This window comes from Lepidochelys kempii, chromosome 5 (assembly GCF_965140265.1).
Source record: "Lepidochelys kempii isolate rLepKem1 chromosome 5, rLepKem1.hap2, whole genome shotgun sequence".
NCBI classification, from domain to species: domain Eukaryota; kingdom Metazoa; phylum Chordata; order Testudines; family Cheloniidae; genus Lepidochelys; species Lepidochelys kempii.
In genome coordinates, this window is record NC_133260.1 from 113954308 (window position 1) to 113979667 (window position 25360).

Genomic DNA, 25360 nt, shown 5'->3' on the forward strand with positions numbered 1-25360 from the left:
ACACTAAAGAAAATTATAGGGGGCCAAAAGAGCGCGCCCTGGCATATGGGACCACCTCGTGCCATCAGTCCGTAAGCAGAAGTTCCTGAAATCAGTCGGGACAGCAAGAAATGACCCAAGAGCAAGAGTATCCGTAGGACTGGCTGTCTCTGCACACAGCAGGTTCCTATGGTGAAGCCAGCTCCTGGCGTTGCCTGGCTCCACCGAAGTGGTTGGCAATTTTTGCCATTGACCTCCGTGGGGGGGGGGGGGCAGAATTTCACCTTCAGTCTCAAGAGTGGCACCTTCCAATCCCACCCCTCTCTGAGGTTGGTTCCTACCTGTTCTCAGCGGGGTGCCCAGGCTCAGCCCGCCTGCTGCAGCGCTTCCTCAAAACCACCACGAGGGAAAGGCGAAGGGGCCTGGATCTTGGATAAGCCTTCAGTAAGCCTTGGATGATCTTGAGCAAAACAGCCCTGACGCGTGGGAGGTTTCTCGGGCGCTTACATCGGACGGTGCATTTTATCCTCATGCCCATGCTGGCTGGGGCGCTCCTGGCAGCGCGCAGCGGTTTGGAGAGCGCACCCTGCGGGGCTCAGGTTAGTAACTGTCCACGCAGGGCAGAAGGAGCGGGAAATCTCCCCCCCCCCTTTCTCCCTCCCCCCCCCCCCCGCCTTTCCCCCCCGAAGTGTTGAGCTATATAGATACCCCTATAGGCAGGACCAGGCCATTGCACGAGCAGCCGCGCGCTCCATTCATTTGCAGACAGTTCTGCTCTTCTTCCTCTCTCCCCCCTTCCCCCCGCGCCCCCCGCTTGCTCGAGCCGAGCGGGGAGTTCCAGTTCCGCCGGGGGGCAGCGAGGGGGGTCCCGCCCCCCGGCCGGCAGGCGGCAGCCAGCCTTGCGCCTCGCTCCGGCGAGCATCGCCGGCTGCTCCACCAAGTGCACGAACGCCGCAGGAAAGCCAGCCAATCACAGCCAGTGGTTTAAATAAAGCCTCTTACGACATTATTCGCTCTCCTCTCTAGCTTGGTGTGTTGTTTGCTTTTTTTTTTTTTTTTTTTTTTTTTTAAATCGGACCCTTTTTGGGGGGAGGCGCTCCGTCCCCCCCCCCCCCCTCTCCCCCAGCCTCCGGCGGAGCGGGGAGGGTCCCCACGGGCCGGCGGGGCGGCGACGCACGCCCCGCGGAGCCGGCTCCCTGCAAGAAGGTAGGAAGCGGCGCAGCGGCGAGAGCCAATCGCGGAGAAAAGCCCGAATAGCGGCCCGTGTCGCTTTACAGCGACAAACAGTGTCCGCGGCTGTCACATGGCCCCTTGAAGGAGGCGCGGAGCCCTGCCGTTGCTGTCTGTGCCGCCCCGCAGATCGGGCCCTACTTTTACTCGCGACTTACAACCAGGGGTAACTAACTGCGCGGCTGATTTCGTGTGTCGCCCCACCCCCTTCAGTTGCTCCCGATAGGTGACTTTTTAAAGTCGCGGTTCAATAAGCAAACGCCGTTTCGGTGGCTTGGGGGAGTTTAAGGATGAGCTCTCACGCCCCGCCAGCGTTTGTGCGGATGCCCGGACTTGTTTTATTTTCGGTTTGATCCCAGTGTGTCACGTTGTAGAGAAGCAAGATATCTGTGAAGTGTCAAAACAAAGACACAAACAAACACAAGCCTCGCTCGTGATGGGAAGCTAGCGGCGAGGGTGAGGGGCGGGGGAGTATTATTAAAAAGAAATTGCATGCTCCGTTTCTCGAGGAAGTCAGGTTTGAGTCAATGTAGTAACCCCCCTGTGTTGAGTAAGCAAATTAAGAAGATGCCTCAGAAAACCACGTTTGATCGGGGCTTGTTTACATCTCCTTCCCAGCGGGTATTAAGAGCGTGTCGAAGGGAGTTCCTGGAATTTTTGTTGGCTCAGAAATGGCCCAGCATTCCCTAGTTTACTAAATTGTGGTCTGGGGGCAGCACCCACGAAGTAAATCCTGGCGAGATCGCTGATGTCTGGGGAAGATACTTTCTTCCCGTCCTTCCCATGCCGCTGAGCAGATAGAAACGAGAACTCCTGCTCCTCTCAGCGCCATTTCAGCAGAGACACAAAATGGGCTCAAGAGTCTGGCTCAGGTGCGCGAATTGGGCACTACGTAGCAGCCGCAGCCTTGCGGGTCTGGGTTAGGCCGGCCGTTGTAGGGCGATGGAGCTGTGCCAAGATAGCCTCCTTCGTGTAGACAGTTCGGTTTTCAGAAGGCCTTGCGTTTTGCAGCCTCTGCACATTCCAGACACCCAGAGAAGTGTAGTGAGCGTTTGGGGTGGGCAAAGAATGCAGGGAACACTTCAAGGGCAGGAAGTCTCTAAAGATGATTTTTGAACATTTCTGAATTTGTTTTTATTAGGGAGGAGGACTCCAGGGCACTTGGGTGAGTTTGGTTTTGTTTTTAATACTGTAAACGTGGGACGGGGGAGCTGGGATGGCTCATATGTACAGAGAGTGAATATTACATATTTTCAGAAACCGTCTCCTCTGGGCTGTCAACAACAACAAAATCAATAGCCTGAAAACAAGCATTTAAAACTTTATCCAACACCTCTGGGGAAAGAATGAGTGAAAACAGGAATTTAATAAAGTGGCTTTTTTGGGGGGGGGGAGTGGGCTAACAAATTCTTACAGCAATAAAATGTAGATGAAGTAATTAAACAAAATGGGCCAAATCCTGCTGCCTTGCCTTAGCAAAGCTGGTGGTCCCACTGATTTCACTAGGACTATTGGTGTGAGTAAAGGAAGGAGCAGTTGACCCATTGTGTTACTGGTGGAAGCAAAAAAAAAAAAAAAAAAAAAAAGCTTTTTCAATAGTTATCTATAGTTACTGCGAATACCAGTTCAAAAATGGTGGTGGGAGTGCCCCTTATCCTGGGGACGTATATAATGCCATTATGTTAGATACGTTATTCCAAGTCAATTACAATGGTATTATTTAATACAAACTATAGACATTTTGTTAATAAACAAGCCGTAGTGTCCAAACCCTGTAATTCTATTCGAGGCAAAGAGAATGTCAGGAGAGCCTAATGCTGCAAACAATCAGCCAAGGATGCTGCCCTTGAGATAATATGGGCTCTACGTTCAGAGGGTTCAAAAGTTTATGGTAAAGGCTCGGGTACTGGTAACCTTCCTCACGTGCGATAAAATTCACCCCTGCGCTGACCGCCAGCACAAGCCCTGGGCAGTTACTGAAGTGCCATTCCAGCCCTCAAAATAGTGGCACTCGGTTGCTGCGATAGGCTTTGTGTTTCCACCTCTGCACGGTGGTGAACGTCACCGCCGAATAGGCCCTTTGCAGCTGCTTGCGTAAGTAAGAATGACTCACACGAGTTAGAGTAGCAGGATCAGCTCCCAGTTTCTGAGGTTCTTCCGGTATGTTTCTGGTTGTGGGAGAGCCAGTTGCAGGCTTGGGCAGCAGTTCTAATTTAGCTAAAGAGGAAAATCAGCTGTCTGGTCATTTTACTCACGGGAATAAAGTGAGCAGAGTCTGGATTAAAGTTAGGGAAACTGTGCCCGAAGGGGGAGGAGGGCGGGAGGGAGAGGAGAATTGAAAAAGAAGGTAAGTGACCTCCTAAAAGCCCCATAGTTTCCCCAAAAGCTTAATAGAAAAGCTTCCACTTGCGTCAGAGAGCATAAATAGGCCCCCAAAGGACAACTAGTGTGAAAATAATATTTATGGGCAACACCTACCTGTGTATCAAATAGGGTTTAATCCATTGTCAAATAAATGTTGGGATACTGTGGGTCAAACCCTCTGTGTAAATCTGCAACTCTCCACTGACTCCAGGGGCATTATGGTGCCTTACACCAGCTGAGAATGTGGTCCTATGTGATACACTTGTGCCGGTCAAGTTTTTGCTCTTTTCTTTCTGTCTGGGGGGACAAAACCGCTCACCTTTTGCTCTTTTCTTTCTCGCGGTCTGTGGGAGCGATTTTCCTACCGATGCGTCTGCATAACCTCCGTCGAATGTCTCGGCTACTTCAGAAAACACGCCGCGCTGCTAAACATGAAGACGGCGACTTCGCAATGAAGTTACACTAGCCGCGAAGATGTTTAGATACTGGGCACTTTGTAGAAATGTGTAGCCAAAGTGTAGCTTCGGGCTAGATATAGCGGTGCACGGCCAGGCGGAACACCCTTGCTGCAATCCCACGCCTATTACCCCTCCTCCCGCCTCCCAGTCTGTAGAGTCGACACTGCAGGATCTCAATGAAACCTTCCACTCGCTGAGCCGTGGTTTAGACCTGGAGACATGGTGTCCGCTTTTCAGCGTGAACATCCTGCTTTCCCCACAGTCCCTCGCACACTTCTCGATGGTCCGGGGTGACTTGGGGAGTGCTCAGAGGGGGTGAGGTGCTCCATCGGAGTAGCCCGGGTATGGGTCCCCAGAATGGAAGTAGGAGTACATTCTGCCGTCACCTGCCTACTCTGAAAAATGGGGAGAGCTTGAATTAGGTCTATTGATGTTTAATTGTGATGTCAACTAGGGGAAGTTAAAATTGGTGGACACGATTATCACTGCACACATTTCTTGCTGCTGCTCCCATGGAAGTCAAGGGCAAAATTTCCAGAATGGAGTCTAGAGAGCAAATACTGGTTTTAGAGAGGTTGCTAAGGAAGGTCGGGAGAGGGATCCTCTCTTTCCCCAGAGTTCAAATGAAAGTAAATAATGCCTTTTAAAAATCTCCATTAATCTGTCCCCAAAGGGAGGAGAATAATCTGTTTTAGGCCTTTGGTTGGTGAAGAGCCCATTAGTGGTTACAAGAGATTTATTTTGTAGATGGCAGGGATGTGAACAGCAGCAATCCAAATAAAGGGCCAAATCCTGCCTTCTAATTTGCCCAGCTAATACCAGAGAGACCAGTGGGGTTACCCGTGTGAGTAAATTGAACAGGATTTGCTCCAGATTTGTTAGAAACATAAATAAAACGTGAAGAGCAAATCTGTATGGAAAATAGTTTAACATTCACCCCTTGCAGAGGAGCTGCATGAGGCCTTCAAGTACACTTATTCCTCGTGGGCTACCCTTAGACACAGGATTCTTGCTAGCCCTCTTCATGGGGTGAATTTCATTCTGTAATGAGCAGTTGACACAGGATGTCTGATATGATCAAGGTCATTCAAAGTCAGAGAACAGAAAGAAATTTACTTTTATCGTGAGTTTTTGCCTCTTAGTGTGTTACCAGCTCTGTTCTATTGCTACCAAAATTTCAACCCTACAGAGATAAGAGTCTCTCTCTCTCTCTCTCTCTCTCTCTCTCTCTTTTTGACCACACAGATCCAAAATAAAAAATACAAAAAATTGGAGTGTGTATTGACTTACTGGATTCAGTTTTCTATTTTTTGAATTCTGGGCTACAGCTTTTTGTTTTCCTGCTAAGAAATTATGCCTTTGGGTACATTATCAAAGGCTTGAAATTGCTTAGATGAATAGTCCTTTTTAAACATTCCTTCCCTCCCCCCGCCCTTTTGGAAGCTCAACTTTTTCAGTGCAGTTTCTCCCTAAGATGTATTTGAGACTTCTTTCCATTTTGGGGTGAGACTTTCCTAAATTGATTGTGAATGTACGTACACACACACACACGTACACACACATACAGTTGGTCCTGAATATTTTGCTTTGGGATATTGTGTGATAGTTGTTTTTTAGGGAATTAAAAGAGAAATGAAGACTCAGGGAACATCAGGATATTGAAATTTATAGAACTATTTTGTATTTTCAGTGTCAGGCAGCATAGGATTTTTAAAAACCTGTATCATTCACGGTTTCCTGCTTGTGGCACTGCACTTTGTAAAGCAATCTGGAAAAAGTGTGGGGCAAAGTTTGCAAAGCATACAAAAAGCATAGTTAAGTCCAAAGCTGATCGTGAAGAGTTACAAAGGGATCTCACAAAACTGGGTGACTGGGCAACAAAATGGCAGATAAAATTCAGTATGGATAAGTGCAAAGAAATGTACACTGGAAAATGTAATCCCAACTATACATACAACATGATGGGATCTAAATTAGATGTTGCCACTCAGAGAGATCTTGGAGTCGTTGTGGATAGTTCTCTGAAAACATCTGTTGAACTTGCAGCAGCTGTCAAAAAAGATAACAGAATGTTAGGAACCATTAGGAAAGGGATAAATAATAAGACAGTAAATATCCTATAATCCCTGGTACTCCCACACCTTGATTACTGTGTGCAGGTGTGGCCATCCCATCTTATATATATATATAAAATTAGAATTGGAAAAAGTACAGAGCAGGGCAACAAAAATTATTAGAGATATGGAACAGCTTCCCTACGAGGAGAGATTAAAAAAAAACTGGGACTGTTCAGGTTAGAGAGATGAGTGCTAAAGGAGCACTCAAAGACGATCAGGCCATTGCGGAGAAACTAAATGAATTCTTTGCATCGGTCTTCACTGTTGAGGGTGTGAGGGAGATTCCCAAACCTGAGCCTAGCTTTTTGGGTGACAGATCTGAGGAACTTTCCCAAAATGAGGTGTCATTAGAGGAGGTTTTGGAACAAATTGATAAACTATACAGTAATAAGTCTCCAGGACCTGATGGTATTCACCCAAGAGTTCTGAAGGAACTCAAATGTGAAATTGCAGGACTACCAACTGTCATCTGTAACCTATCATTTAAATCCGCTTCTGTACCAAATGACTAGAGGATAGCTAATGTGATGCCAATTTTTAAAAAGGGCTCCAGAGGTGACACTGGCAATCACAGGCCAGTAAGCCTCACTTCAGTACTGGGCAAATTGATTGAAACTACAGTAAAGAACAAAATTGTCCAGACACATAGATGAGCATAATTTGTTGGGAAATAGTCAACATGGTTTTTGTAAAGGGAAATCATGCCTCACCAATCTACTAGAATTCTTTGAGGGGGTCAACAAGCATTTGGACAAAGGAGATCCAGTGGATATAGTGTATTTAGATTTTCAGAACGCCTTTGACAAGGTCCCTCACCAAAGACTCTTAAGCAAAATAAGCAGTCATGGGATAAGAGGGAAGGTTCCCTCATGGATTGGTAATTGGTTAAAAAATAGGAGACAAAGGGTAGGAATAAATGGTCAGTTTTCAAAATGGAGAGAGGTAGATAGTGGTGTCCTCCAGGGATCTGTACTGGGCCCAGTCCTATTTAACCGACCTGGAAAAAGGGGTTAACAGTGAGGTGGCAAAATTTGCAGATGATACAAAACTACTCAAGATAGTTAAGTCCCAGGCAGACTGTGAAGAGCTACAAAAGGATCTCACAAAACTGGGTGACTGGGCAACAAAATGGCAGATGAAATGTAATGTTGATAAATGCAAAGTAATGCACATTGGAAAACATAATCCTAACTATACATATACAATGATGGGATCTAAATTAGCTGTTACCACTCAAGAAAGAGATCTTGGAGTCATTGTGGATAGTTCTTTGAAATCATCCACTCAATGTGCAGCAGCAGTCAAAAAAGCAAACAGAATGTTGGGAGTCATCAAGAAAGGGATCGATAAGACAGTAAATATCATATTGCCTCTATGTAAATCCATGGTACGCCCACATTTTGAATACTGCATGCAGATGTGGTCACCCCATCTCAAAAAAGATATATTGGAATTGGAAAAGATTCAGAAAAGGGCAACAGAAATGATTAGGGATATAGAATGGCTTCCATATGAGGAGAGATTAATCAGACTGGGACTTTTCGGCTTGGAAAAGAGGTGACTAAGGGGGGATATGATAGAGGTCTATAAAATCATGAGTGGTATAGAGAAAGTAAATAAGGAAGTGTTATTTACTCCTTCTCATAATACAGGACTAAGGGGCCACCGAATGAAATTAATAGGTAGCAGGTTTTAAAGAAAACACAAGAAAGTATTTTTTTATGCAACGCACTGTCAACCTCTGGAACTCCTTGCCAGAGGGTGTTGTGAAGGCCAATACTATAATAGGGTTCAAAAAGGACCTAGATATAGATTCATGGAAGATAGGTCCATCAATGGCTATTAGCCAGGATGGGCAGGAATGGTGTCCCTAGCCTCTGTTTGCCAGAAGCTGGGATTGGGTGACAGGGCATAGATCACTTGATGATAACCTGTCTGTTCATTCTCTTTGGGGCACCTGCCATTGGCCACTGTCAAAGGACAGGATACTGGGCTTGATGGACCTTTGGTCTGACCCAGTATGACCATTCTTATGTTCTTATGACTAAGGGAGGATCTTACAGACATCTATAAAATCATGAATGACGGGAAAAATGAATAGGGAAATATTATTTACCCTTTCACACAATGGGTGACCATTGGTTCTTGCAATGAAATTAATTGGCAGCAGGGTTAAAACAAATATAAGGAAGTACTTCTGCACACAAGGCACAGTCAACTTGCGGAAGTCATTGCCTGGGGATGTTAAGGTCAAAGGTATAACTGATCTCAAAAAAGACTTAGATAAGTTCATGGAGGATAGGTCCATCAATGGCTATTAGCCAACATACTCAAGGATGCAATCTCATTTTTTGGGTGTCCCTAAACCTCTGACTGCATGAAGCTTGGACTGGAAGGAATGGATTGTTACCCTGTTCTGTTCATTCCATCTGAAGCATCTAGCACCTGTCACTGTCAGATAGGATACTGGGCTAGATGGACCATTGGTCTGACCCAGTGTGGCCATTCTTATGTTCTTAATCTTTGTGGGACACACTGTAAATATTTTATTCCTATAATGACTTTTAACAGCTTATATGATTTCACCTGATTGTATGGTCTACACCTTCAGTTGGTAAGTGAAAATATGAGTCTAAAATGCAAATAGGAGTATCCCTAATGATTTAAAACCATGTTAAATAAAATAAAATAAAATGATCATTTTAGCACTGTGAGCTTCAGATAGCTTCTATTAAAATCAAAGTCAATCATTAATATCAATGGGAGTTGGATCTGGCCCTAGGGATCTAAAATTCTTAGACTCTCTCTGGTTTCTATGTTTGAAAAGATGTCTAGCTTATTTCCTATCCACATCTTTTGGAAAATCCAGGCACTAGGAATCTGTTTGTATTCCAGATCTGGGAAGGAAAACTGCAACCCAAGAACTACACAAAGCTTTGGTTTCTGTCAGACTAGTAATAGTTTATTAATTTAAGTTGTATATTTACCTTCATGGTTTCCTTTACAGTGGTTGTGTTTGAACGTTCATTTTTTTCAAGTAAAAGTTGATATACATATTTGTGCAAAGTAAAAATCTAAAAAAAAAAAAAAAAAAAAAAAGATAGTGTTTGCTTTTAGTGCATTTAAGAGAACATTTCCAAGTGGCATATTTACAATATATTATTCCTCTTTATTATACTTCATACGTTTAAGAAAAAAAACGGACAATAAGTTATGTTCTAGGAGGAAATATTATAACACCCATGAATGTGGACTCTTCTGTAAATGTGGGGAGGGTACAGTACTGGATTAAAGATGAACAAAATTGGGTGAACCCTAATGAGTGGTGGCCACAGCATTCCCCTGCGGCCACCCTCTGCTTTCCAGCCTGATGTGTCAGGGTTACTCCTGAGGCGTGGTCCCCGGCTGCTGGAGACAAACCTGGTGCCTGCAGTTCAGTGCTGTGTGTGGCTGAGCAGGGCAAAGCCCCGCAGACGGCTGGCCACACGCCCGTGCCCTATGCCTGGGGCGGAGCGACACCCCTTGCAGGCTGGGCGCGGAGGTAGCTGACCACTTGCTGATGCCCGCTCTCGACAGCTAGGTCAATGGGGAGGCGGCCCCATGCGTCCCGCAGATCCAAGCGAGCCCCGCCTCGGTGCAGCGCCACAAGGGTGTCCAGGAAACCTTCTCGCGCCGCATCGTGCACTGGGAGGGAGCCGGTGCGCGGGTCCGGCCGGTTGGGATCCGCTCCTCTCTGCAACAGCAGCTCCGCCACCTGGGTGTTTCCCATCATCATGACCTGGGAGGAGAGGGGCAGAAGCCGTCAGTCACTGACTCCGTGTTTGGCCAACTCCCACTGGTGGCCAAGCCTGGGTAGGGATTGAACTGCAGGATTGGGTCTCTGCAACTAATGCCAGCGGTTTAACTACCGAGTTTCAGTCTGAGCCTGATCCAACTACCATTAAAGTCAATGGGATCGGATCAGGCCCGCAGGTTAATAAAACAGGTTAATAAAATGTTGATCAGAGTCAATCGCCTCCTAGGCTCTAAAGGCGTCGAATACCACAAAGGCTGCAAGACCAAGAGAAACAGGAAGCTGCTTGAAATGGCCAGAAAATCAAGTCTCAGGTCCCCCCTCCCAGGTATGTAAATGTGGATATTATATCATGTATGTATTAAATATCAGTGTGCATACAGGCGCGCACACACGTGCTGAACTGTAAATAACCCCCTCTTAATGCGCGGCACGCACAATGCATTTGGGGGAAAACTCTAGACCAAAAACGCATTTAGCTTTTGAGCACATGTACAGAGAAATGCTACCGACCATTCCTCTGCACAAACGGAAACCCCGGTTTTCGGAAAGTCTGAAATTTTACCAAAACGGAAGGTTCTTTGGTGGACCCAAAAGGCAGTCTTTACTCTGGCAAAATTCCCCTTAAGGCAAACAGAAATGTGACCTGAGTAAGAAGCTGCTCATTATGAAAATACAACATTCAAACTGGAAAGTTCATTTATAATACTCACAAGAGCCACCGCAATAAAAACAATAACTACCGCCCCCCTGCTTTTTTGAATAGTAGATATAGATTTAAATCTTTCCCTCTGTATAAAAATATCGAATTTCAGTTTAAATATAATTAACTTTCCTTTAGTTTATGGCACTTCCGCCCTCCCACCCCGGTGCTTAAAATAGTAGATCGTTCACTAGCACTTACGCTGCTGTTACCCTTTCTGCCGGCACGATTTTACTAGACCAGTGACTCGCCTGTGTATATGTGTTTCGTTTTAAGGGATTTAAAATACAGTTTTAACTTAGTCCAGTGGCCACGAAAACACTACAATTTCTATTGACCTTAGAACCATACTAGAAAGCTCACTGCTTTTGAAGTTAGTTTTTTTTTATGTTGAAATCTAAATGCTGAAAGATACTGCACAAAAACGCAGCAAATTAAATGGTGCAGCACCATGTCTACTGAAGGATTATTATCAAATGCACAAATTACTCCCTTTTCAGTAAAATGTTGATGTTGTAATCTAAATTGTCCTTGCATCTCTTACAACATAGCTTTTCAGGTAATTCCAATTTTGTTTTGTGCGAGAATATACATAAACGTTTGCTAAATACATAAATAACTGAACCTAAGTAGAAATCAAGATTGAGAATGTACTTTAGTTTCTAGTACTCCTGAAGGAGATTAAAGTTTTTAATGTTTGTACTTCACTATATATGACATAAATAACTCACTCTAATGCATACCCCCCCTTTTTTTCTGCATGAGCTAGTGTTTCTACGCATATATCGTTTAGTTAACGTATTTGGTCTCGGACGAAAATATTATATCACTACTTCCAGTAGTGAGATTTAAAATGAGAGGGCACCCTTTCCGAAAATGATATTTAGGCACAGATATAGCAATTGCTGAAATTCGAGAATTTAAAGCACTTGGTGGGTTTGAGTCATCGTGTCACAATTACAGTTACCGATAAAAACTATAGGTTATTAAAACTAAAACTGCTTTCAGAAAGATCGGCGTGTTTGTAATAGACTTTCGGTTTTCTGGTTAAGTGAGATGAACTAATTTTCTTCGATCATTTCATAAGTGTGGCTTTGGTGCCTACTCCTTCGGACTGTCCTCCCTCATGCAGATCACCCCCATAGAACTCAGTGGGGGCCCCCATAGAACTCAGTGGGGGCTTTGTATGAGTAGGGCTGCAGGATCGGGCCCTGAAAACGACCAAGAAATACTAGAGGATAAATATTCAATGGGGTATAGAGTTATATCTTTATTAGAACAAGCCAACTGAAGCATGCATGTCCTTTTAGCATGTTAATAATGTCTGATGTTTATCTGAGGAGTCAGATTTAGTGTTTTGTGACTTTAAATACCGATGAAGTGAGCTGTAGCTCACGAAAGCTTATGCTCAAATAAATTGGTTAGTCTCTAAGGTGCCACAAGTACTCCTTTCCTTTCCTTTTTTTTTTTTTTTTTAAATACTGTGTTCCTTCTACATATTTCTGCGGACACCGAGATGGTGTATCGCCATTTCAGCATTTTGTTAAGCTTGTGAGAAAATGGCTAGCGTTTGTATGCACTGGATAGAATTTCCCATTCCGCTTCGCCTTTTGATTTTATCGGCTATTATAGTGTCAACTTTAGGCTCGCGGCAGAAGGGGTGATTTTTGGCACATGTATGAGGAACAACACTCCCTGCGTAAAAACAGTCACAAAATGCGACACACGCTAACAAAACTAGGTTTACTTTTGTTAATCGCCAGCAGCCTGATTGAGTGCATGGCGAATAAATAGCGAAAAGAACAATCGTGGAAGGGGATCGGCTGACTTTCTGAAGGACTACATTGATGTGTCGCTTTGCCACCCCCACGCTATGAGCAGTCAGTCCGAGGTGAAAGTAACAACTGACGCTCCCCGCACTTTGGAGCTGCTGTGTGTGATGATAGCTGTATAATGTCTGCGAGGCTTGTAAAGGGCCCGAGTCTCCGAGGCGCTGCCTTCACTAAAACCAGAGCGTGCTAAGCGCTCAGCACCTGCAGTCTTTTTGGTTTGCACCCTGTGTACTTCCCACCTCCCACCGGGTCTTGAGTCTCCTGCCTGGCTCCCCGTGAACCCCCCTCGCTGGTCCCTGTACCTGGATCGGCGTCCTGTCGTAGGAATTGACTGCATTGGGGTCCGCCCCCTGGTCCAGCAGCTCCCTCACCTTCCCCAAATTCCCTAAGGCAGCGGCGTTGGCCATGTCGTTGGCCCCAGGCTGGCCCATGCCTCTTCCTCGCCGCTGGATCTCACATCTATTCGCACCAGTGTCCGGGGCACCCGTCTGGCGCTTCCCCCTTCGGCAAGCTCTCGGGGCTGGTCCAGCTCGCACAGGTCTCCTAAGCCATCAGAGCGCGGCGCGGCCGCCGGTCGCCTCTCCTCGGAGAACCCCGAGGGGCAGCGGCGCTTCCTGGGGGAGGGGGGCGGGGAACAGCCGCTCCAGCGGTGCCCACCACCGGGCAGGCGGGTCTGATCTGAACAGCTCCCCGGGCTTTCTTCCTGCGCTCTCCCGCTTTGCCCTCCTCTTTCTTCCCCTGCTGCTCCCGGGCCCAGGTTCAGCACCTCCGCGGCGCCCAGCGAGAGGTGAGGTCCCACCGGCAGGCAGCAGGGACGCCGCCTCTGCGGCTCAGCTGGAGAAGCCCAGGACTTGTTTTCTTCGTTCAGCTGGCGCCCCTCCCCGCCCCGCGCCTGTCCCCTCCCCGGCCCTGCCGCCCGGTACGTGTTCTGACTTGCCCAGCGCCTGATGTCACGCACCCAGGCAAGCAGCGGCCAGCCAGGGAACAGCTGGGGAGCGCGCGGCGTGAGAGCCCGTCCCGGGAGGCGCATGCGCTCGTGGCCTCCGACTGGCGTTCTGTTGTAGAACGCAGGCAGCCAAAGGTTCTGGGGAGGGAACCTTCCCCTCTCCGTCCCCCCGCCCCCACGCACGCCCTCCCCGCTGTCGCAGAGTCAGCGGCGGACTTGCGGCGGGGGCAGCTGCTGGACGGCGCTCCCAGGGCCAGGGAGGGGGGCGGGGGTAGGGCGGCCCGGCGCTGGCACGGGCTCGGCAGGAATCTTGTCTGCCTTCAGCACAGGCGGCTCCTTCCCCGGGCTGCGGCCCCATCTCGCCCGCCAGCCCCACGCGCCGGAGGGAGGGAGGGGGGGGGAAGATCAGCCCAACAACCCCCAGCCCCTCCAGAGCCTTCGTTCAGCCTTGGCAGTGGCCACTGAAGCGCGAGGCTTGTTGCTGACGGGCAGAGTGACCTTGAACAAGCCGTCTCCTCTGTTTCGTGCCTCAGTGGCCTCATCTAGAGAGTAGGGCCGGTCCTTCCGCAGCCTCACAGGGGGCGTGGAGCCCAGTCCACGGGCGGTTGTAAAACGCTTTGAGAGCCTCAGATGACAGGTACTATAGATACGCAAAAAATTATTCATCCTGCTTTTCGCTAGGACAAGCTGGGCGGCCCAGTGGCTAGGGCACCAGATTGGGACTGGGGAGATCCGGGTTATCTTCCCAACTCTACCACCGCCCTGTGGTGTTACGTTGGGCAAGCCATTTCAGCCAACCCGTGCCTCAGTTTCCCGTCCCCCCCCGCTTATTCTACTCAAGTTTTTATACTGCCCCTTGTCACCTGAGCTCCTTTCAGAAATTGTCACTTCGCTGCTTTGTGCCTCAGTTTACCCATCTATAAAATGTGGTTTATAAGGCTGATCTCCTTTGTGAAACACCCTGAGATTTACTGATAAAAACCACGATATAAGAGCAAGATATGATTGTTTAATAGTCATATGTGTTTCTTCCCTTTCTTTTCTCACCTCTCACTTGTCTAGTTTGCAAGCTTTTTGAGGAAGTTTATACAAACACATACTAAGAAATAAGATGCCTAAGGCAAAGGGGCTCCTGTATTGGTTGGGACCTCTAGGTACAACTAATAGAAGTCATATGTCTCCACCTCCCCTTCCAAATCATCCATTTTTAAAAACCAGACTTAAAGACTTTGTACCTTCCAGGTAGGTGTTGGAGAGTATGCAGGTTTCACTTTCAAGTGTCAAGATATTTGTACAATTCTTGTTTTCCTTGCCTCTGCCAATAAAAATATAGTACCTTGGCAAAACCAGCATGCTTATCAATTGCGGATGATAAAGATAAAGTGAATTCAGATAAATAGAATGAAATATGATGATGTAGATGGCTGTTGTCATGATAAAGTTGAACAAGGCTTGTGAACCCTTTTCAGGAATGCCACAGTACTTGTCGCAGGAAGAAATTTTCTGTTCTTCAAGAGTTTTATTTTTAAAAGTTCTGCGAGATGCAAACAAATTATGGGTTGGCATGTGGCAGCTGGGAATGTTGCTGTATATCTTTAAAAATATAGATGTTAGTCGATTAATAAAAAATATATAGTGTGGTATTTGGAAAGCTAGACCGTGAAAGCAAATATTTTTGCATGTTGATTTCTGTAGAAAAATACTGAAAGATGAGAGAGAGAGGAGGTGGTGGAAGCAGCACAGTGATAGTGTTGGCGAGAAAGAGATTACAATTTAGCTCTGACTACCAGAGCATTCATCCCATGGATTAGGAACCAGGCACGCATTCCTCGGTGGGAACTGCGGCAGGGATCTTTGGGGGAGCCACTAGCACCAAGGACAGCTCTCCTGCTGGCAGCTGTTCAATGTGGTTGTGCAACCCAATCCCTCTACCGGGTGGGACACCAAAAGGTAACTGAGGGCCTTAGCCCCCAAACCATGTAACTCTATCTGGATCCCTCACTCTTAAAGCTGGTCTTGTCTGTCCTCTCCCTTTCATGGTCATTGGAGAAAATTCAACTAGTCCATTACTCTCTGGGAACCTCATTTTCCACTCTAAGGAGTAAATGAGACTTATGTGACAGTGGAAAAGCTACATTTAATCATGTCATCATACTAACCATGTTGTGGGGTTGCAGGGATGCTGACAGATGGGAAGGTTAAGAGATCAGATGTGTGGTAAAATGTTAAGAAAGAGAAAATATCAATTTGGGCCTAGGGCCTATAATTTCCATGGCCCAGGGCATTCATCCCAGGTACTTTTCACCTTTAGAATGAAAGATTTTGAGGAGGAAAAAAAAATACAAAAGTCCTTGTTGAATCAAAAACAACATATTGCTCTACCCCAGAGCTTCATCATTCTTCCAGTTTTCACTAACACTTTAAGCCTTTACCTTAAGTAAGTAAAAAGAAAAGAATATTTATTTGTATTACAGATTTTCCGCTATATCTTTAGGGCCCCATTGTGCTAGGTGCTGTACAAGCATATAGTTTAAATAAACTTTAAAAGCCAGATTGTGCCCTCAACTGTGTACCCATATAGCAACATATTGAGTGTAAGAACTCCCTGATACCTGCGCATGGGCTACTTGGACATGTACAACTTTCTAAGATCATTCTTTCATGGAATTTGAATGCTACCCATATCTTGTTCACTGCTTTGACTGTTATGTTGTCCAGCTATGGTTGTCCAAAACAGCATGAAATCACCTATTGACACATCTTTTAACTTGAAATAACTAAAACAGTGGAATAATAACTTAATTGTTTTCTCTCCTTGTCTCTTTATAAAGGAACATCCACATTATCAGGAAACACTTTAAGTTCTACATTATTGCCAATAGATGATCCCAGCAATTTCTGCCAGTTATCTCTTGATAGGGCTAATTCTCAGTAAAATACAGAATAGTATTTTACTTTGCAAGTAGTCCCATTAACTTGAGTGGGAGAACTTGCAGGATAAAATACTACTCAGTGTGAATAAAGGGGCAAACTGGGTCCTTTAGGGAACTATTTTTCAATTGGTTCTTTATCTAACAGAACCGCTATATATATTCCATTGCTTCGTCGTGTGTTGTTCATTTTCATGCTCTTGGTATCCCATTCAACGTTTATTTTTTATGGTGTCATAAATTATATTTATGTTTAAGTGATGGGAACCTTAGAAATAACCATGATACATATATGTCAGAACTATCTATTGAAGAAAGAACACCTTCTTCTTTTTAGGGAATTAGGTCACACAGTAACTTGTCACGTAGACCTCAGTTCAATGGAAAAAATATTAAGGGAAGACATTGTCTTTTAATACTTACAGATGCTACAAAGTAATTTTAACAGTAGCAGGAGTGAATATTAAAATAATTGAATAAATCTGCTAGATATAGGACACAACTAACTAAACTATTATTGGTTTCAGAGTAGCAGCCGTGTTAGTCTGTATCTGCAAAAAGAAAAGGAGTACTTGTGGCACCTTAGAGACTAACCAATTTATTTGAGCATAAGCTTTCGTGAGCTACCACTCACTTCATCAGATCTGTAGCTCATGAAAGCTTATGCTCAAATAAATTTGTTAGTCTCTAAGGTGCCACAAGTACTCCTTTTTTAAACTATTATTGTACATCATGGGCCTGATTCTCATTTACATTCAGGCCCCTTTTCACCGCTCTGGCAGTGTAAAGGGGCCTTCACGCAGTTGTGACTGTTGGAGCACTGTAAAGGAAGGTCTTAATGTAGATGAGCATCAGGCCCCATATCTGTTGGGCCCATCTTCACTTTTTAAACTGGGTGCTTCAACAGGAAGTTATAATCAGTAAGAAGACATATTGCAGATTGTATGGTAAAAAGGTGAGCTCTTTTATTCACTTGTTTAGTTCAAGGACTGTTGCTCCTAGGCTCTGTGGTTCATACAGACACTTAAAAATAGCATTCTGTTTTCTGCCGCTTCCAAAGTGGGTTATTATGTGACGTACACCTCAAGAAACAATGTTTTACAGACATACAGCAAAATGCAAAAGTAAAAGGTGTTTTCTGATTTTTCAAAAAGTTAAAAAAACAAACAAACTAGAAAAGAATAACAGCACAGAATTCTTAAAGATGCAGCCTAAATAAAATCCCACATGTTGATTCTTAGAAAGGAACAAAAACCACAAGAGAAACCATGGCCGAAAATTTGATGTTTTAGCTGAAACCTACTGTGCCACAGAGTTTAGGTCTCAGTGTTTTTCTTCTGGTTGAATATGCTGTTGGTTTGAATGACAGAGGGTATATCCAATCATTGGTGTTTCATGTTCTCACCCAGTTCACAGCAATTACTTCCGGTTTCAAAGTTAATCGTGTGAGAGTGAATTAGCTGCAACACCACCACCACCACCACCACCTAAAAACAGTAATTTCTGATTATGCTATTCCTTTCACACATATTGCCACAAGTGTATAGTGCAAACACATCAATCAGTACACACATCATAGAGAGAAACAGTAATGCAAACCAATCCCACAGCAACCAGACAAATACTATATGGTCTGAAATAATTTAAGATCTACAGTCAAATGAAAAAAAGACAAGTTTCAAGACGATAACTTAGCATCTGCAATATGTATTCAATAGAATATTACTCAGTAGCAGTTTATTATTTGTAGCAGAATCGTACTAATAGCAAGATGTCATTTATCACGAGTGTGACAGAGAAATCCATGCTCATTATCATGATTTCTATTTCACAGTAAGTAGAAAACAACACAATGCCATAGTAACATTCAATTAATATGTATTAAAGAGACGTGTACACCCCAAACCCTTTCAGTAAATGAAAATGATGTTGATAGAGGGCAGGCTTAAGACATCAGCTCCTACTATGTTTGATGAGGAGGAGCATGAAAATTAAAATTGTCAAGTATATCTCTATTTCTTTTTATTTTGAGAGAGTAGACATCAGCTCCTACTGGAAGGGACAAGATATCTCCCTCAAAAAGGGTGGACCTGTATAGGGATAACAAGAATAGTCAAAGATGCAGTAGTAAGGATTAAAAAGCCAAACTGTTTGGAAAGAGATATAAACCCTCGTGCTTCTGGGCATAAAACACATGCTAATTAATGTGAGCTAAGAAAATGAAAGATGAGATCCTTGTGTGTGATAACCAGGAACTGGGATTTTAAGAAAAATGCCAAATGTCACAAGAACACAATGCTGATACTGGCCATTTCCAAAATGTGTTAAATGTCGCTCTTCCTACATTATGTCAGTTTCAGGGGCTTGCACTGTTTGCCTTTGTTTGTAAGGGAGCCACCTGGTGCTCCTCTGGTATTCATCTGCCAGTGTCAGCTGGACTTGACATCTATAGCAGGTTCTGAATTTGGAAGAGCAGTTCTCTAAGCTCCATTACAAGTCAGTCCTGCTCCTGGAGTTTCTGCTGTTTGCACAGACAGTCAAGGCTGTTGCCAAGTAGAAAAGAGCTGTACATCAGTGGATGATTAATTACAGTAATCCTGTTTGTCACAGCTTGCTCTCCTTCCAACCTAAATCCCATAGTGGATTTTGCTTGGAGTATGTTGTCTGTTCTTTTTACTTATTCTACTCTCTCTGGAAAAAGGAAAGAGGGGAGATGGAGGTCTAAATGCTGCTGTTGATTGGCAAATTTTGATTCCTGTTTGGTACCATAACACTGATATATTCAAGGCTGTTGGAGTGTAGGGGAGAAGGGAAGAACATGACACTCTGGATTACTGGTGAGTAAACTTTCTTTATCATTGTCCAAAATAAATATATGAACAGACAGTGGACGAGCATAATGATAAGGCCATAAAATGCCTCTTTTTGCCTGGAAGTACAAGCAGAAACTGAAACTACATTAGCCATGGCCATTGTTAAATGGTGTTTATATAATGATGGAAATTAAAGGCTAAATTTTCAGCTGACATTGTTAACTGTGTGCAGATGCAACACCTTGCATTTGCACACGCAGCTCTACTAACTTTATGGTCATTTGCCTTAGCTGCGTCTGTAAATGGGCGATCTGTGGGCACAGTTACCTATTTTGCACATGCTTGTGTAATTAAGGAGGCTTGCTGAAAATTTGGCCCCAACTATGGTTGCTGTGTCAGAGGCTGAATTAATATTCTTTAAATTGTTGAGCTAAACCTTCTCCCAGTAGAGTTTAGCATGGCAATATACTCACTGTGTGGGCTACAGCAGGAAATATAGGGAACATTCAGAAAGGGGCATTCATACAAGTAACCAGTGCCTTTCATGTGTCAGATAGCTGTAAAACAGACTATTATATTAGGATAGTGATTCTCAAACTGTGGACAACAGATTGCCTCCCTCTAAACCACTCTAACCTGTTACTTCTAGGGTCTCAAAATATTGAATTGTGTTGAGCACCAGGAAGGTCTTCATGGACCATAGGAGGTCCAGTAAGATGATCTTTCTCTTCCATGTGGTTTTTAGGATGGACATTTTGGTGACCCACTCTATTAGGAACGACCTATATAATTTGTTGTATAGTCATTTTCCAGTGACAGGAAAGTCTTCAAATCCCAAGGTTTAGTTAACTCCAGAAGAGGAGATGGATTCAGAACTTGGAACAAGAACAAGTTCTCCAGTTTGAAAAGTCTCCTTGCTGTCTTTTCTGAATGAATGCTTTGTTTGTTTTCATGACATCTGTGGGCAGAGTGGTCTGGAAGAATAAGTGCAAGATTGGGAGTCATGAGCTTTTTGAATCCTGGCTCTGCGAATGACTTGCTGCGTGGCCTTGGGAAAGTCACTTTGTCTTTCTGCCTCACTTTCCCCATCTGAAAAGTGCGAATAATACTTACCCATCTATTTCCCAGAGCTATTGGGGATGACTAATTAGTTAATCTATGAAGAGTTTTGTGCCTGTATGGTCCTACCTAAACGTGGATTTTTGTGCTTGTGGTTTCCAAGTTTGCATTTCTAGACCATTGGAATATTCTAAAGCAGTTGGATGAACCAGACTGCACTCAATCTGGGTAGCCAAATGGTACTCCATATTTGTCAACTGCAGAGTAATTTCTGAAGTCACGAGACATGTCACTGTCTTCACATTTTCTCATCAGAAAAGACTTACTCCTAAGAACAGGTCTTTTAGTTAGTGTAGAATCCATTCTACACACATATATACTGGGAATGGCATTGTAATACGTTCCATTTAGATTATAATGAATGGGTCAAAGTGTATAGGGTATTCAACCATATGGTGACTGATTACTTCTGATAAACAAGTTCTTATAGTGTAATTGCACAGCTGTGTTTTATTCAACCAAACTCCAAAAGGCTATTGACTTTCTAACTATAGGTTAGATGTGTGCACAGAACTATGAACCTTTAGACCCATTTTATATTCCAATTTAACTGTCATAATTAATACAATTATGTAGGAGGAAAAAAAGAGACATTTCCCAAAGATACTGGATCCAGTCATGTTCACATGAGTAAGAATTACTCCTATGACTAAAATGAACAAAGTTTAAAACTTTATCCCTACACTTCAAAAACATTTGGAGTGGAATCTTGGCACCATTGAACTTAATGGGAGTTTAGCCTGCCAATCCACCAGTATCATGGGCTAATCACATTGTGCCCAGTTCTTCACTCCTTGTTTAGGCAAATGTTTAATTGACTACAAAGAGAGCATTACACAAAGAAGTAAGTGCTCCTAGATTTTTCCCTTAGCATACTGGGCTACTCAGGGCCATCCTTAGGATTTATGGGGCCCTATGCAGTATTATTAAACTGGTGCCCCTATGCTCCACTGAAGGCGGTCCCCAGCCGGCGCTGCTTACCCCCGTGTGTCGAGGGGGCACAGCCACCAACCCCACCCGCAGACCCCCAGAACCCTCCCCATTGCTGACACACAACGAGCTTTGTACACAACAGATGCTGTGGCAGTGGCTCAAGGCAGGCTTTGCACTGTCACGGGGGGGCTGCACCTTGCCAGAGCCCACAGCCCTCCTGCAGCCCCTCGCCACTCCTGGCTCAGCACGAGCATTTTGACAGGTAGTACCAAGCAGTAATAACAACAACAATAATACAAGTGCGCGTGTGTGTGTTTGTGTGCGTGAGAGAGAGCCAGTGCATATGAGAGAGACAGGGAGAGACCCTGTGTGTGTGTGTGTGTGACTGTGTTGGGGACTGTGTGACAGAACGTATGTTTGGGGAGTATGAGACTGTGTGCGTGTGTGACAATCTGTATTGGGGGACTGTTACTTGTGAGAGGCAGAGTGTATGTGGGTGTGAGAGCCAGTCTCTGTGTGTGTGTTAGGGAAGTGTGAGAGACAGTGAGCACATTGTCACTTTAAGTCCTCCTCCCCCCTCCGACTCGTGGAAGTTTCGCTCTTCCTGTCCTGGCCCCGCCAGAGACTGAGCAGCCCAGGCAGGCAGGGTCCAGGGAGGGACTCTGCTCTGGGGGTGGGGCCGGAGAAGAGAGGATTCCAGCTGTGGCCAGCGCGGGGATGGTGCCCCAAATTTTCGGGTGCCCTACTCAGCCGCTTATGCTGAGTATGCCTAAGGATGGCCCTGGGGCTACTGGCTGAGGAGTGGAGTCAGGAGGCCGCTACACTTTTGAGTACCCCCCGTGTCAGTGGGGAAGCCACGACTTTTTGAAAAGTTGTCCTGAAAAGGATATGATTAGATTAGGTTTATACCCTTTATGGCTTCTTGAAGATGATTTGTGGGAAGGAGGAAAGCACCAGTATTTACCCCCCCCCCCCGGCGTATTAATTGCTTTGTAAATCAATAATCAGGAATGTCAAATCTCATGTTCCATGGCTTGCTGGAGGAGTCCTTGAGGATTTTAGGAGATGTAGCTTGTGAGTTCAGGTATTGTCAAACACAAGTGTTGAAAAATCATGATTTAGACCTCAAAATCATGGGATTGGCTTAACTGATCACATTTAAAACTACCAACAACTTTGGGGGTCCTTAATTTGTCTTCTGATGTTTGTAGCCGTTAGGGTTCATGTTTTCAAGCTTTTCTCTATAACCATGAGGGCTAGAAACATATTTTAAACCTGAAAGCTGAGATTCTTATGTAATCAGATGGATCCAGGAGCTGGAGATTTAAGGAAAACACACTGTTAATTGAGATGGTGGTGTGTGTGTGTGGGCAATGTTTAAACTTTAACAAAAACATCCTTTCTCCCATGTATTTACTGGACATTGGAGTTCAATAAATGTTAGTGAAAAACCAAAGTTTTAAACAGTCTGACTAAAACTCCCTACCCCTTCCAATTGCTGAACTTAAGTTCTTTGACTCTTGACAAGACATAATTTTACTGGTTTTCCAAATGCCATAGAGCCTTCCTAGGTAGACAAGACATGAATTTCTAACTTTTGTTAAGCACTTTTTTGTGGGGTGGGAGAGAGACACAACACGTTTCAGGCTGCTTTTTAGGTATTGCAAAGAAGAAAAAAAGACATGAACTCGATCTTTTTCCATTTGTTCTTTACTTGTAAAGCTTCGTTGGTGTAGCTGAAAGGCAGAAATAGAGGAGGATCATGGCTGAAGCAACTTGGCAGAAGCCTGAGTTGACAGCCAAAAGCCAGAGAATAGGCCTGGGTGTAGGGTTCTGTGCTACAGAAGAGAAGGTGTTGCTGCGTGTGGAGTTTTAGTTTCAGTTCTGCTTGCAGCCCAGTCAGTGAGTATCTGAGTTTGACCTTTGAACCATTCACTAGTTTTGATCCTGCTTATTCAAGGACTGCTTGTTGAATTTGTGTGTGCTGTTGTTCACCTTTAACTGGAGACAGGATGATTGTCTCTGGCTTGTTTCTTCTTTGCCGTGCTCCAAAAATGCACAATACTCACAAGCCTTCCAAGATCACTAAATTCCATTACGAGTGCAACTCTGGCAACATAGGTGAAACAATGTTGCCTGGTTTTACGGTTTGTGAATTGTCTGTGAACAGATCACATTTTCCAGAAATTTCTGTTTGTTCAAAATCCTTCAAGTGTTTTATGCCAACATAAAGCCTCTGGATTGCTCCTACTGTTCACAGGGAGCATTGCTTGGAATAGTCTATGCTATGAGTATTCAATATTTGCAATTCAAAATGGCATTTTGAACTGCAAACATGTGTTGTTTGCAGTTCAGAATGACGTATTTTTGGTCCCTGATTGGATGAGTGCAAGTCTGAGGCCTTGTCTGCAAACAAACTTGCACTAGTTAACTAAGTGTCTGCTTTTAAATCTAGTCAGTTAGACTGGTTCAGATTTGTATGCGGACAAGGCCTTTGAATCAGGCTTCTAGTGAGATCAGTCAAGAGTTGGAGCTTGAGATTAGCTTTCCACGAGTGTTCTGCGGTATTCACTTACAATGCACTGTTTTGACAAAACCTACTTGCTCGTAAACTTGTTCACTAGAGTAGTTACATTGCCAGCACAGGTGAAGTGAATTAATTTAAAAATACTGAATTAATATTCTATGTGTAGGATTTACTCAGGTCTGTACTCAGCCAAGTATTGCAAAAGGCCCATCTTCATTGTAGAAATAGCGGTGTTGGGTGACTCAACCCCAGTACAGCAATACTCTTATGTTCAAAACATAATTTAATCCTGCAGGGGATGGGGCTGAACTTTATTTTATTTTAACTGTGTTCCTGACTCCTGCTTGGCGACCAAGACCAAAGCCTTAGCACGGTTCTGGGACACAGTTAAACCACAGTGCACAGTCTCCATTGCAAGACAGTTGTGTGTTTTAATAGTGTCAAGGGACCATTGTGTTGTAGGCCGGTCACCCAAACATGGTTGTTTCTAGAGGCCAGAGCAGCCTGAAATAAGTCAACCCTAACCATGCAATAAAATGTGGTTTAACTCTACGAGTTTGTACCAATATGAAACTTAATAAATGTCAGAATAAATACAAATAAATGAGTTGCGCAATAAAAAAATAACACAACAAAATTACAATAACCCTACAAAACACAAATATAATTAGTCAACCACACAAGAGAAATAAGATGAGACACCAGACTTAATCTGGTAATTGTTTTATGTTGCCAGTTATGGTCTCTGCTACAGCAGCATGTGTTGTAATGACATAGATAACCAAATTAGGGTGGGCCAGTACTTGAATGGGAGACCTCCAAGGACCACTGAAGTACTGCAGGAAAAGGTGTTGGTGAGTCAAGAGATGACACTCTTCCTCTCTGAGTCAGAACTGAACCAGTTTCCCAAGACAGTGTTAAAAGTATGCTGATGCTGGAGGAGCTACCTACTGGATGATATGTGAAACAAGCTGCTTGAGGTTACTGGAAATCTCATGTCACTTTTTATGTGAGCAGGGTTGTTGTCCTGGCCACATTCTAACTCAGCTAGTTATATTAGGTTTCATTATATTTCCCTGCTGTTTCAGTTGCATACTATATTTTTAATCATTTCCTGTCATAAATTGTTTTGGAATGTTGCTACACACTGTTAAACTCACTGTGTTGCGTCCCACAGCTGGCGGCATTCTACATTAAATTAGTGAGTGAAGAGATCCTTTTCTATCCCTTACCACAAGACTTACTATGTTAATGATTATATAGTGCTTTGAAATCTCTGGAGCTATAGAATGCAAAGTATTATCATGATTATTCCAAATGAATTTAAAAAGTTAAGTCCCTTAAATCAAGCTTTGATTTAAATAAAAATTGATAATTGCTGCATTGCTCTGTACAGCTACCAAACTATGTGTAGTCATTGTATGTAATACTCTGATTTAGTGCATCTGTCTGATCATGACTCCCTCTAGTGACTGGTCCCAATAAAACCTACTATTTCACAGCCAAGGAGCTCTCCTATAGATCTGTGTTGTGAGTAGTAAAGGTCCTAGGTTTGTTCCTGTTATTAACTGTGTGTGTTTTTGTAGCCACAGTTTGGTACGCGAGCCCAGGAAAGG

At 44.2% G+C, this 25360-nt stretch overlaps 1 protein-coding gene and 1 long non-coding RNA gene across 2 annotated transcripts in view; one reads left to right on the forward strand and one right to left on the reverse strand.

Annotated features, from left to right (window-relative positions):
- Nucleotides 1–1116: 1116 nt before the first annotated feature.
- Nucleotides 1117–25360, forward strand: part of LOC140911765 (uncharacterized) — a 119752-nt gene continuing 95508 nt past the window's right edge. The window contains exon 1 of the long non-coding RNA XR_012159118.1: nucleotides 1117–1375. This is a non-coding gene — a long non-coding RNA (uncharacterized lncRNA). The remainder of the gene's footprint in view (nucleotides 1376–25360) is intronic.
- LOC140911763 (cyclin-dependent kinase 4 inhibitor B-like) lies at nucleotides 5682–13364 on the reverse strand. The gene is made up of 4 exons (XM_073345515.1): nucleotides 12779–13364; nucleotides 9569–9926; nucleotides 9136–9222; nucleotides 5682–6080 (listed from the first exon to the last, which is right to left on the reverse strand). The coding sequence occupies exons 1-2, from the start codon at nucleotides 12905–12907 to the stop codon at nucleotides 9645–9647; spliced, it is 411 nt and encodes a 136-aa protein (XP_073201616.1). The 5' UTR covers nucleotides 12908–13364; the 3' UTR covers nucleotides 5682–6080; nucleotides 9136–9222; nucleotides 9569–9644.